A 13,637-nucleotide genomic window follows, 5' to 3' on the forward strand; every position below is an offset into this window, starting at 1 on the left:
CTACAAAAATAGACCAATAAATTGTTTTAATACCTGATTCATGAGGCGATGAAAGTACTTGGGGCATTTGAGAGGCCAAATGGCATAACCAACCATTAATACAAAAGCCGTCTTTGGTTTTAAATGCAGTTTTCCATTCATCCCCAAAGCCAAACACGGATTTGATGATACCCACTCTTCAAATCAATCTTTGAGAAGACTTGTGAACCTTCTAACTCATCCAACATATCATCCAATCTTGGAATAGGAAATTGATAGTGAACTATGATTTTGTTGATAGCGACTATCTATACACATTCTCCAAGTCCCATCTTTTTTCGAGTCAATAAAAGTCGATATTGCATATGGGCTCATACTTGGACAAATCATACCCTTGGACAACAACTTATGAACTTGAAGTATTGCATTCTCGTTTGGACTCGTTCTATAATGTGGTAAGTTTGGCAAGCTTGAGCCTGGTACCAAGTCTATGTTGGGTTGGATGTTCCACATGGGTGGTAAAACACTTGGAAGATCTTCTGGTACTAAGTCCTTAAATTCCTCCACCATAGTCTGAACTTTCGGGTAAACCGCTCATCATTGGCTTTATTGTTTCCTTTGATAACAAGGGCATAAATTTCTCCAGTCTCTTTGGAATATTTCAAGAAATTACTAGATATTAAGAAATTATGCACCTTCTCTTTTGAAGCTTTGGACCCAACTGGATTTCCCATTGGAGCAAGGACAACCCGAACGCCATTCTTAGAAAATATAAAAGTGTTATGTTTCCCCCTATGGGTTGAATCAACATCATACTGCCACAACCTTCCCAACAACATATGACATGCATTCATGTCCACTACATCACAAAGGACTTCATCCTTATAACGACCGCCGATTGAAAAGGAAATCTGACACCTAGAATCTACCCTTGTTTCGCCAACATCCTTGATCCAGCCAATTGAATATGATGAAGGGTATTTTCCAGTAGCTAATTGCAGCTTATCAACCATCTCCTTGGAGACAATATTCTCACTACTTCCTCCGTCAATGATCAAGTTACAAACCCGCCCATTAACTGTACACTGGTTTGGAAAATATTATGGCGTTGTGGGTGTGCGATCCATGATGTGGGGTAAGGAGTAATTTCGAACTACAAATGAAACTCCATCATCAAAGCATGTACTACTTCTTCTTTTTCTTCCAATTCAGCATCATCCAATTCATGTTCTTAGGTCATGCGTGGTTAAAGTCACTTGGGCTATTTGGGGACAATGGTTTGACCGGTGTCCCCGGGCTGTCCACACCTATAACATTTATCATTGTATGATTGAGAATATGGATTGGTAGAGTGGTTAGGTGGTTTCGAAGTACTAGTCCCGGTGTAAATTTTGGTTGGAAATTTTTGGGTTGGTGGAGTAGATTCTTTGCATGGGTGTTTTTCCCGGTCATTCTTTGGAAGGTGGAGGTGTTGTTAATGTTAGGGTCAATGTGAGGTTGATTTAGTGGTGTGTATGGCATGCTAGGGCCATGATTTTGGTCAAGGTTAGATTGAATGGGAGGTGTATATGGTATGCTAAGGCTAGGATTTCGGTTTACTGGTCTCTCCATTATGGTTTTAGCCCTTAAAGCTAGTCTAACAGCATCACTCAAGGTATAATGTATCCGCAAGGTGATCCGATCTTGAATAGTGTACTTGATCCGCTAATGAACCTTTGCGTTTGTTGGGCATCTGACTCACTAAGGTCATTGCGTGAAGCCAATCTATAAAACTCAGTAGTATACTCATCCACCATGTGATAACCTTGTCGACAATTATGATATTGTGAGAACAAGACTTGATCATAATCAATAGGTAAGTATCTACCACGTAACATCCGTTTCATTTTAATCCAAGTTTTAATAGGAGGTTTGCCAACATGAGTACGAGACAATTAAATTTGATCCCACCATGTTGAAGCGCCAGCCTTCAATTTGTAGGCAACATACTTCACTCTCTTTTTATCAAGAATTTCCTTGAACTCAAAGAACTTTTCTACTTCAGACAACCAGTTAATGAAATCTTCCATGTGAAGTTGCCCATTAAATGAAGGCAGATCCATCTTCACTTTGAATTCACTCCCCCTTTCTCTATAGTAATCATCTCTTTGAAAATTCCTCCTCCATCGTTGATTTCTCGGAAGTTCTGCCAAAATTTTCAATTCCTCATCACTAGAATCACCGCCATACGTTACAACACTACACGTATATTTTCAGTCCTTACTTCTTCCCTACGAACTCCATTTTCATTCCTTACTTCTTCCCTATGAACTCCAAGATTGACACCCCTTTGTGGTAGTCGCAGATCTGGTGTTGGAAGGTTGGTTAAACCCGCCACCAAAGCCTGAATTTGACGCTGGGTTTGCATTTGAGACTCTACTAGCCGCTCAACCATGTCGAGAGTTCTTCGAACCACGTTGGAAGAAACCCTCTCACCACCATTAGAAGTCATCACACCAGGAGAAAACCTAGGCTCTGAATACCAATTGGCGTAGCATAAGTGTTGAATTGTAGATCACGTCTTACAATTCGATTGTTAGGCTTGAATCCACAAGAAACACTCTTGAAATATCAAGAACAAATAATTTAATTTTATGGAATTTTATTGATAATTGCATAAAAAAAATCCATTACAATGAGAGTGTCTTTATATATAATAGACACTAATTCACATAAATAACTTACCAGGGACACTTGATAGTTTATTATAGACTGCATTCTAAAAACATATAATTCTAACTACTAATAATAACTGCTAGTAATTGAATTCTATTAGAAATTAGTCTGCAGATAACTGAATTCTGCCTGAATTCAGTCTTAACCTACATCATTGGGTATCCAACACCTTGGGGTAAGATTGTAATCAAACCAACGTAGTTCTGGGGCTGACTTTTATAGGCGCTAGGAGTGTGTAGTTGGTAGAATACGTGTGGTGGCATGGACATGTGTACTACTAGGATAAACGACACGCCCTCACAAGTTGCGTGTGTGATGGTTTAAAAGTATTATGTTGTTTGAGCTGGTGTAGGAAGAGTGTGGTTAAAGAGATAATAATGGTTTTGATTTGAGTGTTGCAGCAGATAAATGTCTGATACCAATGATAGCAATGATGAAGGTAGTAGGTGGTAATGTCACGAGATGGAGTTGAGTGACAAGTCACTAGTAGTGAATTGTTGTCGGCGAGTGCGCGACTGCTTGCATGTCTAGAGTCGAATAACGTTGGCGGAGTGTTTGCTTGTGTGCGTGTCACGTGTATAGGATGTATTGTGAGGTGGTATGTCTCGAGTCGTTATGAGTTGGTGGAGTCTTCGTAGATGTCGGGATCGATTTCGAGTAGGAGGTCCCTTACACTGAGCATCAAAAACATTCACATCATTCATGCAAACCCGACAAGCAAGAGATCATTCACTATTCTGATAGCATCCGGGTTTGTTGTAGGCTTTTCAAGGAAAAAGCTATTCAATGATACTTCAATTATTAAACACATTACTTTGGGGCTATAGCTTAAATATGTGGAACGCAGTGACTACATCTATTAATTCATTCGTCCTCAATTTTTCGTGGGATTCAAAGAAACATCGAAAGGTGGGAAACATTTCGTATGGAATGTCAACACAATTAGTTTATATATATTTAATTACGAAAAGTGAACGGAGGTGTAGCTCAAACGAAAAGGAAAAAAGAAAAAAAAAAGGTACCTTCAAATTTGATCATTGAGGGTTCGACTCCTCCATCTCCTACATAAAATCTTTTTAATAGATTTTTTTTTTTTTCCTCCATCTCCTACATAATTTTTTTTTAATAGAATATTTTTTTTCCCATAATCTATTTATAATAGAATTTATTGAAATAATAGCATTTTGACCCAAAAAAAAAACATAAATACGAAAAAATACTTGCCAAAACTGGTACAATGCAAATCATGATGATCACACAGATTATTTTTCCCTCTCTAGTTCTCTGTTCTCTATATATGAACTCTTTCTTAAAAGAAAAGAGCCATTTTCTTTTTATTTACAGTTTTAACAAAACTCTTTCTACTACACAGAAGAAAGACAACGATGGACAGTGAGGGAAACAAAGACGAGTGCGAAGAAGTGTTTCTTGACGAACAAGACATTGATGAAGAAGGTCTGCTCGACCCTTCACTCGTCTTATGTATACTTCATATTTAATTTCTCACTCGCCTTTATTTGTTATGATTAACTTTTGGTGCAGAACTTCCTGAAGTCGACGATGAATCAAATTCAGATGTTGAATCTGACTCAGATTCTGATTTTGGTACGCTCCATTAATATAATTATTTAACCGTGTAGTTGGAAAAATGCATGCAATGTGTTATTTGTTACTCATGGCGAAGTTTTGAGTTCAAATCAATTTAACTGAACTGCTTCTAATTGTGAGATTTATCATTTTGAGTTTGAGTCCATCTCATTTTTTTTATCAATGGTTTTGATGCAAACATTGACTAATGAATGCCAACTGGCCAACTTAACACAAGGCGGTTTCTTTTTTTCATCGACTACCTGCACTAATAGATATTGCATAATCTTGGTAGTTTGATTTTGCAAGGAAATTAGTTGCTCCTTTGGCTAATCAAAGGCATTAAATTTGTGGCAGGGGATATGTGCAGTTGCTTGTAGTCCTACAGATTCAACATTGGTTGCGGGGAGGTAGTGGCACAGGAGCATTTCTGTGGAACATTAATCAAGGAGATCAGCCAAGTGATTATAGGTATATCAGTGATAATAAAATAACTATTAACAATTTAGTTGATCTAAGGTTCCAAATTTCTCTTTTACCGGCTTTCCCTTGACTAAAACTGAAGTACCAATTTTTTTTTTCTCCCGTGGGTTTTGGTTTTTGTTTTACCACTCTTTTTATATAATATCAAAATCAATTCCTGAATTCTAATCAACGAAGGGACAAGGTTTTTCGCTAAAACATACTTTTCAAAATTTTGATGTCTGCAGGGAACGATGATTCTGTTTCTAGTGTAGCCTTTAGTGCTGATGGGAAATTTCTTGCCTGTGGAACGGGTCAAGGGCGGGTTCAAGTGTGGGACATATGTTCAAGTAGTCATAAGTGCACATTCGATGGTCCTGAAGATATTGAGGTGAGGTCCTGAAAGTAGGTTTGTTTGTTACATAATTTAAAGAACATGATAGTTGAATTTGTAATATTGATCTATGTACTTAGTGGGTCAGGTGGCATCCAAGAGGCCACTTTGTGTTGGCTGGCTCCATGGATGATTTTCACGGTTTGGTTGTGGGATATTGATGAAGATGCCTATCTATATCGTTTTTGGTCACGAATGTGGTGTCACTTGTGGCGATTTTACCCCAGATGGTACTTTCATTACGTGTTGGGAAATGTTCTGTGTTTTGTTCTACACCTAAGGATGTATAGTTAAATCAGCTTTTGATAATGTTGCAGCTAGCACAATTTGTACAGGTTCTGATGACGCATCACCGCTAATATGGAATCCAGAAGATGGAAATAACATACATGTTGTTTAAGGTATGCATTTGGGTTATTGTATTGTATCTAAGGTCCCGACTCCGGTAATGTTAAGTATATGTATAGCACAAAAGTACTAGAATTTGGGAGGCCTTGAAGATACTTGTATCTCTTCTACCATACATTTTCTTTTAGGATGGACTTGGTATGAATGCAAGTTTAATAAAAGTATGCTGGACAAAATTCAAGTTAAAAATGTGATCTGGTGAATCTGACAAAATATCTCCCCCATCTGTTGAATTCCGAGTAAAACTTATACTAGGACATGATGGCACCGTATTCCCCTCAAAGCCTAGCACATAATAATTAGTCAAAGTTCGCTATGCTATGCTATGCTATGCAATCTTTTGAATGCGAAGCAGACCCTTAGAGACATCAAATCGACGGGCCGGGGTTTCAATGTGATATCATTGAATAAGGAACACTTTGTAAACTAAGTAGCTATTAATTTTTGAATTTTAACTGTATTTGGTGCCTTTCATTATTATGCTGTTTTTGTTAGTATCCTCACCTACTTAGCTTAAAACGATGTGAAGGAACTAAATTTACTGGAGGTTTACTGAAGTAGTCAGAATTCCTGGGTGGTCCGTGATATAGAAAAGTATTTTAGATTCTCAGTTAGCAGTAGTGTTATATATATCATATGTACATGACCAAATCATCTTATATGATATTAATCAAGTTCTACTTGGAGCTACTTTTAGATTCTTTATATCATTTTCACTTCTCAGATTGGTTTTGTCATAGTTTGGGAGACACTCGATGGACAGATAAAGATGATAAGAATAGGCTGTTTATAACTTGTGAGGCAGATTTGTTTTGGACACCTTTAAATATTGGTATTGAATACCTTGTTTATGCAGCATTTCCGTGCCTGCAAAACTGTTTCAACTTCTGTTAATATGGCCAGAGGCATTAACTTGAATGATGTGCTAATGATCGTCAAGTGTCCTTGTTGTCGTACTTCAACCCAATTATCTGGGGTTGACTATGGATACTTGTCAACTGAAGGGATTTTTTATTAAATAATTAGCTCTCTTCGAACCTTCCTCCGTCAGAGTCACTGTCTACGATAATCTGTAACTGTTCAACCAATGCCCAAGACTCAAGCCAAAGAGTCTTTCTCTATTATTGAGATGGGGTTAGCTTGTCCAGGGACCATATAAATTTACACTGTTCAGGATTTGCCACTCTATATTTTACTAGAAGCACAACCAAGCTGGAATTATGCTTATGGTGTTGATGTTAACAGACCAATGAACAGCTAATCAGTAATCGCATGTCTTAATAATTTGATATTTTAAGCATGTTTACATAACTGTTTTGGGTTCTCTATATTTTCTTTTCCTCCAGGTCATTCGTATCACACTAAGGGACTCACGTGCTTGATGATAACTCCTGATTCTGCTCTTGCTATTACTGGTTCATCGGATTGTTCTGTCCGTATAGTAAACATAATGGGGCCGGGGGAGGTCTGGATCCTTTTTCTACCCCTTTTACCTTTTAGGTTTATGATTTCTTTTCTGCCTTATCTTCCTCTGCTTATGTTGGTGAATATTTAGGTATCAAAAAACATTTTGCTAGAACATTTTTTTATTGACGTCTAAATATATCTACAGTTTTACTGAAGTCCTAATATTAAGAAGTCCCTAGAACATTTTGCTATTGGTTGTGAAAACTGAAGATATGACTATATATACAGTTCAAGGACATGAGTTTACCAATGGCTCTCAGCATCTCAGGTTGCTTAAGTTTCAAGAGTTTAGCATTTGGTGTTTACTTTTGGTTCCTGGTTTAGTTTGATTTTGATTTTTATGCAGTGTCTAAATCCTTACCTCCACTTGGTCAATACTTCAATTTTTCCAATATGTACTAAGAAATGTAAGGCTCTAGTTACTAAAAAGTCACGTTTAAGAGAAGCTAATCTGCAAACAAAAAGCAAGAAGAAACATGAAACATTAAGAATTATATAGTATGGAAGGAAAATCACTATTGTTGGAAAGGCTCCGAGGATAAAGGTTAGGTGGTTGTTTTGCACCTAATGGTTTACCTAAGAATAGGGTACTATATGAGGGCATACACTCTATATGTCTTATGCTATAGGCTAGGAACTAAGGTTGGCTTAGTAGCTGAGCTCTTGAAGGGGGACATCCCAACCTACCCTATGTGTTTTCACCTTGAGAAGAGTTGAGTTTCAGTTTCAAGGTCGTACTAGGTTCTCCCAATTTTTAAATTTTATTGTTACATTCGTACAAGGCTCCCTCAATTATTAGAATATATAGATTAATCCTTAATTGGGACAGAATGCAACAGATGGTCTAATTTTATATTTGCTTTTTTATCAATAATATATCAAGATTAATAAGTTTTTTTTTTTTTTTTTTTAAAGTTGTCGAAGCTGCTTACAAAACAAAGACCACTCCTCGCCCCATTGTGGTAAAGATGAACGGATGGAACAGCCACAATTATATCTCATTCCCTCAAACAAGTGAATCCCAATTACACGAAAATACATGGAAATGTACACCCTTAAAAGTAGGACAAGCACATGCCCATTGAAGAGTTCTTCTTTAAGTTCTTTTATCCCCTCCACTGTTTGTCATTTGATCTCATCTTATGTTCTAACTTATCAATACAATTATCGAGCAAAAGACCTGAATGCTACACATGATTAACACAATTCATCCTGATCATACACAAATATAACTTGTAAACTTAAATGAACCATATACTATACTTTGATGAAAAAGTCAACTACAACAGAGTAAAGTACTATTAGAAACCATCATAAATCACAGAATTATCATCGTTCAGGAATCTAATATCCATTCAGGCCACTGCCAGGAATGCGTTGGATAGTTGAAAGTGTACATGCATTCAAAGTACTCAGTAGCTGCAGAGGTTGTAGCATTCTGTTAACATTGACTTATAAGATAAATCTTGCACAAAATGGTGGTGACTACGGAGGTGTTATAGGGTCCAACAGTTAGTTACATAGAATCTGGGCTCACTTGGTCATGCTGCTGATGCTGACGCTGTCTCATCATGGAATGTTAGCAACAGCCTTTTCGTGTGTAGAAGTTTTACTTGTGCTAGTTTCTCAAATTCCTGAACTCTCATATTACTTGTGCTAGTGGTCTATCACCTCTTTTATTTATTTATTTATTTAATTTGTAGTTTGTTTAAGATCAACTCTCAAGTCTCATCTGTCTCTATCTCTTTGTGATCCATATGATCTAGATTACTTGTTTAGTAATGTAATTAATGGTTTAAATAGTCTCTAAAGTGAAATGCGCTAAATGTTCATGTTGTGATCTTTATATAGGTAGTCAATTCTTTGATTTCTCATGAGGACCTTATTCAATGTGTTGGACTTTCACCAAGGTATTGAAAGTACCTTGAAGTACTTTACATAATTTCTTAGAGAATAAAAGCATGAAATGTCTTCCACACGCTGTTCTCTCTAATTCCTCTTTGTTTGCTTTGCATTAGTGTCTTTGCCGCCTTAACAATTATCTCAGAAAAAATCTCTTCTGCTTTTGTCCAAATATAAGTATATAACTAAACCCATAATGTTTTTTAGTAAAGTTCTCTTTCAACAATTTTTTGGGTGGTAACTTAAATGTTGACATTTTGCTCAAGCACAACATATTTAGATCGGGATAGGTTAATTACAAAATATAAGCAAAAGAAGAATAATGATCCCACATGTTTGTATTCAGTGCAGGTGTGCATTGTTGAGTATATGATAGTTGTTATATCTATTTAGGCACTTTGTTGAATAGGACATTACAAGATAAGTCTTGCAATGCCCTATTCAGCTGAGGCTTCAATCCCAAAATAATTCTAACAGCTATTTTCATCATGGATGATTGGATGTGCTCTCATGTACGAGCATATGCCTATGTATGCCTCAGCCTTGGTTTCATTTTGAACTTGCAGATATATCTGTTTTTTTGTGCAGGTTACCTTTGGTTGCAACAGGAGGTGGGAAAGAACTCATAATTTGGGAAATAACTCATAGTTTGTTTCGTGTGGTCTTTGAGGTTGGTTACTTAGTATCAATTTGTCAATTGCACTTGTTTTCTTTATATAAGTTTTTGCAAACTTGGTGGAGTACCACGTCATTTGGCTTTTAGCATTCGGTGTAGCTAGAATGTATGCAACTCATTTAGGAGTTTAAGAATATCCTTTCAGTTAAGTTACTCTCCTATCATACCCCTTCATAGCTAAGGCCTTGATGAGTTGTCATGTTCTCTTTAAAAGGGATATACTGGTCTAAACATCATAAATTGTATCACATGCTATAAACACTAGAGCAATTATTTAAACCTAATTATGCCAAATGGAACCTAAATGTGAAAGTTACAAACTCTTTTAATGAATACCTGTTTTTTGTCACAGGCTCATGTAAGTTGCCTGGTATGGTTGGGCGCATCACAGTACATTGCTACTGGCTGTGCTGATGGGAAAATATTAATAATTGACAGCTTATCTGGATGTCTTGTAAAGGCGTTCAGCGATCATTCAAGACCATTCTGTCTCTGTCTATTTCTTCCAATGGGAAGTTTCTTGTCTCGGTTCAGAAGATAAACAAGTGCTAGTGTTTGACATTGCTGAATTCAGTTAGTTAAAGGAGGCATATATACATTTAGATAAATGAAGCAATTTTGTCCTTTTACTGTTCTGTTATTTCTTGATTACAGTATGTTGATATATATACAAGTAAATCAAAGGATAATTCATGCTGCGTTAAAATGGTATGTACTTGAGTACAAGTAAAACTTACAGTTGAAAGTTTGATCAGTCACCGTTAATGGTGGCTTAGGTCTAGGACAAGATGTGAATCTGTGCTAAATGGGTACTGTACGTTGTAAATAGAATGACATCTTTGCAGTTTGTACCCGGCACTTTATATAGACACCTAATGAGGGCATCAAGTTTAACCATTTCTAATGTGCCTACATCCCTATATAAAAAGCATTTTTCTGTTGTAGTGCTACATGGACAATCGAAGTGAAAAAGAGAGGAAAATGTGAATTTATCATGTTTCCTGGGTGGTTATCGTCTCGACAGTAGAGGTATGCTAGTGTATAAGAACTCCTTAATCTGATGTGCCCAGCTAATCCTTATCTAAATAAGACTTGGATGGAAATAGCAAGTTAAAAGAAACGAAGTGTCAGGCCAAACATTATCTTCTTTCTCATTTTTTTAACTTTATTGCTTCGACAGGTCAGCTTCTTAGTTCTTGTGGAGAATCAGAAAAGAATAGAGTATGAAAGTATAATTAGGAAGATAATAAACGGCAAAAATTTCCATCCTCTGTTCTTGGAATCACTCTGTATGTTAAGCATAAAATGCATGCCTATGGTAAGTTTCTATATAGTTTGGATCAACACGATGGGGTAGTCAGTCCTTCTGTCCTTGTTCCAAAGATAAGACTTCTGCTAAATTGGCTCTCCCTGTTTCTTTTCACTATTGCGACAATTGCCATAGTGGTTGACAATTGTTGTAAAAGCTGTTACACTCAGATGTCAAAATCACCCGTATGATTAAAATGTTACAGAAGGATTGAGACCTTGTTTTATTATCTCTTGAAATTAATATCCAAAGATCATTTGGGTGTTTGCATATGACAGATGAAGTACAGTACATTAATTAACTTTAAGATGTACACATATATATGATTTCAGAACTGATTTTCATCCCTTAAAGAGTTAAAAGCAGTTACACAAATATCGTTTGGCTTTCAGTATATTTTTTGGAACAAGGGGATGAAAACACAAAAAGTCAATTTGAAAAACTTGCATCTAATCGAAGCTTATTGTCTCATCCTAATTAACCATTATATGCAAAACAAAACATGAAAGAGAAATAACCAATGAACCAATAGGATGAGAAATGTTAATACCTCAAATTCTTTGACAACCTTGAGGGATATCCTTGATACCCCTCTATTCTCTCTTGTTATCTCCCATAAACATTGATAGACACGCCCCTTATTTTATAGCCATGTTTAACTAATTTTTGTGCCTATACTTCCCTCGAAAGTACAACTATAAAACTGATCCAAGCATATGATAGCAGCAACAAAACTAAATAAGTAAGGTTGAGAAGCAATGGCCTCATCAAACCTTGCTGTGCTCAATGCACTTGATACTGCTAAAACTCAATGGTATCATGTCACAGCTATTGTGATTGCTGGAATGGGCTTCTTTACTGATGCTTACGACTTGTTCTGTATTTCCACAGTTTCCAAACTCTTAGGTCGATTGTACTACACAGATGTCTCACAAGGTAAGACAGGTAAACTCCCCCAAGGTGTCAACAATGCAGTTGTAGGGGTTGCTCTTATTGGAACTTTGATGGGTCAACTAGTCTTCGGTTGGCTAGGCGACAAGCTTGGTAGGAAAAAGGTCTATGGGATCACCCTCATACTTATGGTCATCTGTGCTATTTGTTCTGGCCTTTCCTTCGGTTCTACCAGGAAAGCTGTAATTGGAACTCTGCTGTTCTTCCGATTCTGGCTTGGGTTTGGCATAGGTGGTGACTATCCCCTCTCAGCAACAATCATGTCGGAGTATTCCAACAAGAAGACCCGTGGTGCATTCATTGCTGCAGTGTTTGCTATGCAGGTACCATATAATGGAAAATGATCACATTATACACTTGAGTCCTTTTTTAGCTAATCTTGATTATTTTTCAATATGTTTACGCTTAGACATGGTCGGAGATGGGTGAGATGTGGTTTTAGGCATGTACAACTGATAAAACTTGGATTTGTATATGGAAATATGCTTCTATCTCACTTTATGCCTTTCATGCAGGGTGTTGGTATCATTGCAGCAGGATTGGTCTCCATGACCCTTTCTGCAATTTTTCTCCACTACTACCCGGCCCCTGCATATGAGGTTAGCCGAGGAAAGTCTACGCAACAAGAGGGAGATTTTCTTTGGAGGATTGTTCTAATGCTTGGTGCGTTACCAGCAATACTAACATATTACTGGCGAATGAAAATGCCAGAGACCGGTCGTTACACTGCCGTTATTGAAGGAAATGCAAAACAAGCAGCAATTGACATGGGGAAAGTACTTGACATAGAGATCCAAGCGGATCAAGAGAAGCTAGCACAGTTTAAAGCCCAAAATGAGTACCCGATACTTTCTATGATGTTCTTGAATCGACACGGTCGACATCTTATTGGTACCATGAGCACCTGGTTCCTGTTAGACATTGCATTTTACAGCCAGAATTTAACCCAGAAAGATATATTCCCCGCGATTGGTCTTACTGACCCGGCCGAAACACTGAATGCAATCAGAGAAGTGTTCCAAACATCTAAGGCTATGTTCATAATAGCTTTGTGCGGCACATTCCCAGGATACTGGTTCACAGTTTTCTTTATTGAGAAGATCGGTCGTTTCAGAATCCAACTTGTTGGATTCTTCATGATGTCACTATTCATGTTGATTATAGGAGTCAAGTATGACTACTTGAAGGATACAAACCATGGACTGTTCGCGGCATTATATGCCTTGACGTTTTTCTTTGCAAACTTTGGTCCAAATAGTACCACCTTTGTTCTTCCGGCTGAACTGTTCCCTACACGAGTGAGATCGACCTGTCACGCTTTCAGTGCTGCAGCAGGAAAAGCAGGTGCCTTGGTTGGAGCTTTTGTTGTGCAATCTTATACATTGAAAGGAGAGCGTAGCAAGATCAAGAAGGCAATGTATATTCTGGCGTTTACAAACATGCTTGGTTTCTTTTGTACTTTCTTGGTAACAGAAACCAAAGGAAGATCTTTGGAGGAGATATCAGGTGAGGATGGAGGGGATGGAAAGATTACAAATGAAACGTCTGCTCATAAAGAGGAACAGGATAGACCATGGGAGTAGATGTACTGCTGTGCTGTATGTACTACGTTTGTTCAGTTTATTATGCTTAGGTTTGTGCTAATATTATATATGTATGTTGTACTAGGTCTGATCAAATAAAAATGTGTGCAAAAGTGGCTGTTTGTTGTAATTGCAGACCAATAAAATTAATAGAGAGCTTTTAAACAAGGATTATGACATGATTTGTCTTTTTAAACTAAAATT

At 37.2% G+C, this 13,637-nt stretch overlaps 1 protein-coding gene and 2 long non-coding RNA genes across 4 annotated transcripts in view; 2 read left to right on the plus strand and 1 right to left on the minus strand.

Moving 5' to 3' along the window:
• The window catches only part of LOC147495195 (uncharacterized), a 47,225-nt gene extending 35,648 nt beyond the window's left edge, over window positions 1-11,577 (minus strand). Inside the window, exon 1 of the long non-coding RNA XR_015197347.1 lies at window positions 11,450-11,577. This is a non-coding gene — a long non-coding RNA (uncharacterized LOC147495195). The remainder of the gene's footprint in view (window positions 1-11,449) is intronic.
• Window positions 7,067-10,066, plus strand: LOC147495198 (uncharacterized). Of its 2 annotated transcripts, XR_015197345.1 has the most exons (4): window positions 7,067-7,280; window positions 8,864-8,922; window positions 9,503-9,584; window positions 9,943-10,066. It is a non-coding gene; the product is annotated as an uncharacterized LOC147495198 (long non-coding RNA). The 2 variants fall into 2 exon arrangements; XR_015197344.1 differs by lacking the exon at window positions 7,067-7,280 and having other exon boundaries at window positions 8,798-8,922.
• A 32-nt stretch (window positions 11,578-11,609) lies between the features above and the next one.
• On the plus strand, window positions 11,610-13,612 carry LOC147495199 (low affinity inorganic phosphate transporter 4-like). The gene is made up of 2 exons (XM_086563802.1): window positions 11,610-12,173; window positions 12,366-13,612. Exons 1-2 carry the CDS (start codon window positions 11,658-11,660, stop codon window positions 13,431-13,433), a joined length of 1,584 nt encoding a protein of 527 aa, XP_086419928.1. The 5' UTR covers window positions 11,610-11,657; the 3' UTR covers window positions 13,434-13,612.
• Window positions 13,613-13,637: the final 25 nt, after the last annotated feature.

This window comes from Coptis chinensis, chromosome 6 (assembly GCF_015680905.1).
Source record: "Coptis chinensis isolate HL-2020 chromosome 6, ASM1568090v1, whole genome shotgun sequence".
Taxonomy (NCBI): Eukaryota; Viridiplantae; Streptophyta; class Magnoliopsida; order Ranunculales; family Ranunculaceae; genus Coptis; species Coptis chinensis.

What these genes read in the sequence shown, in the direction of transcription:
- LOC147495199 (XM_086563802.1), top strand. Translation starts at nt 11,658, where the DNA reads ATGGCCTCATCAAACCTTGCTGTGCTCAATGCACTTGATACTGCTAAA. An exon ending in CTGCAGTGTTTGCTATGCAG is followed by an intron (nt 12,174 to 12,365) that starts GTACCATATAAT and finishes CCTTTCATGCAG; the next exon opens with GGTGTTGGTATCATTGCAGC.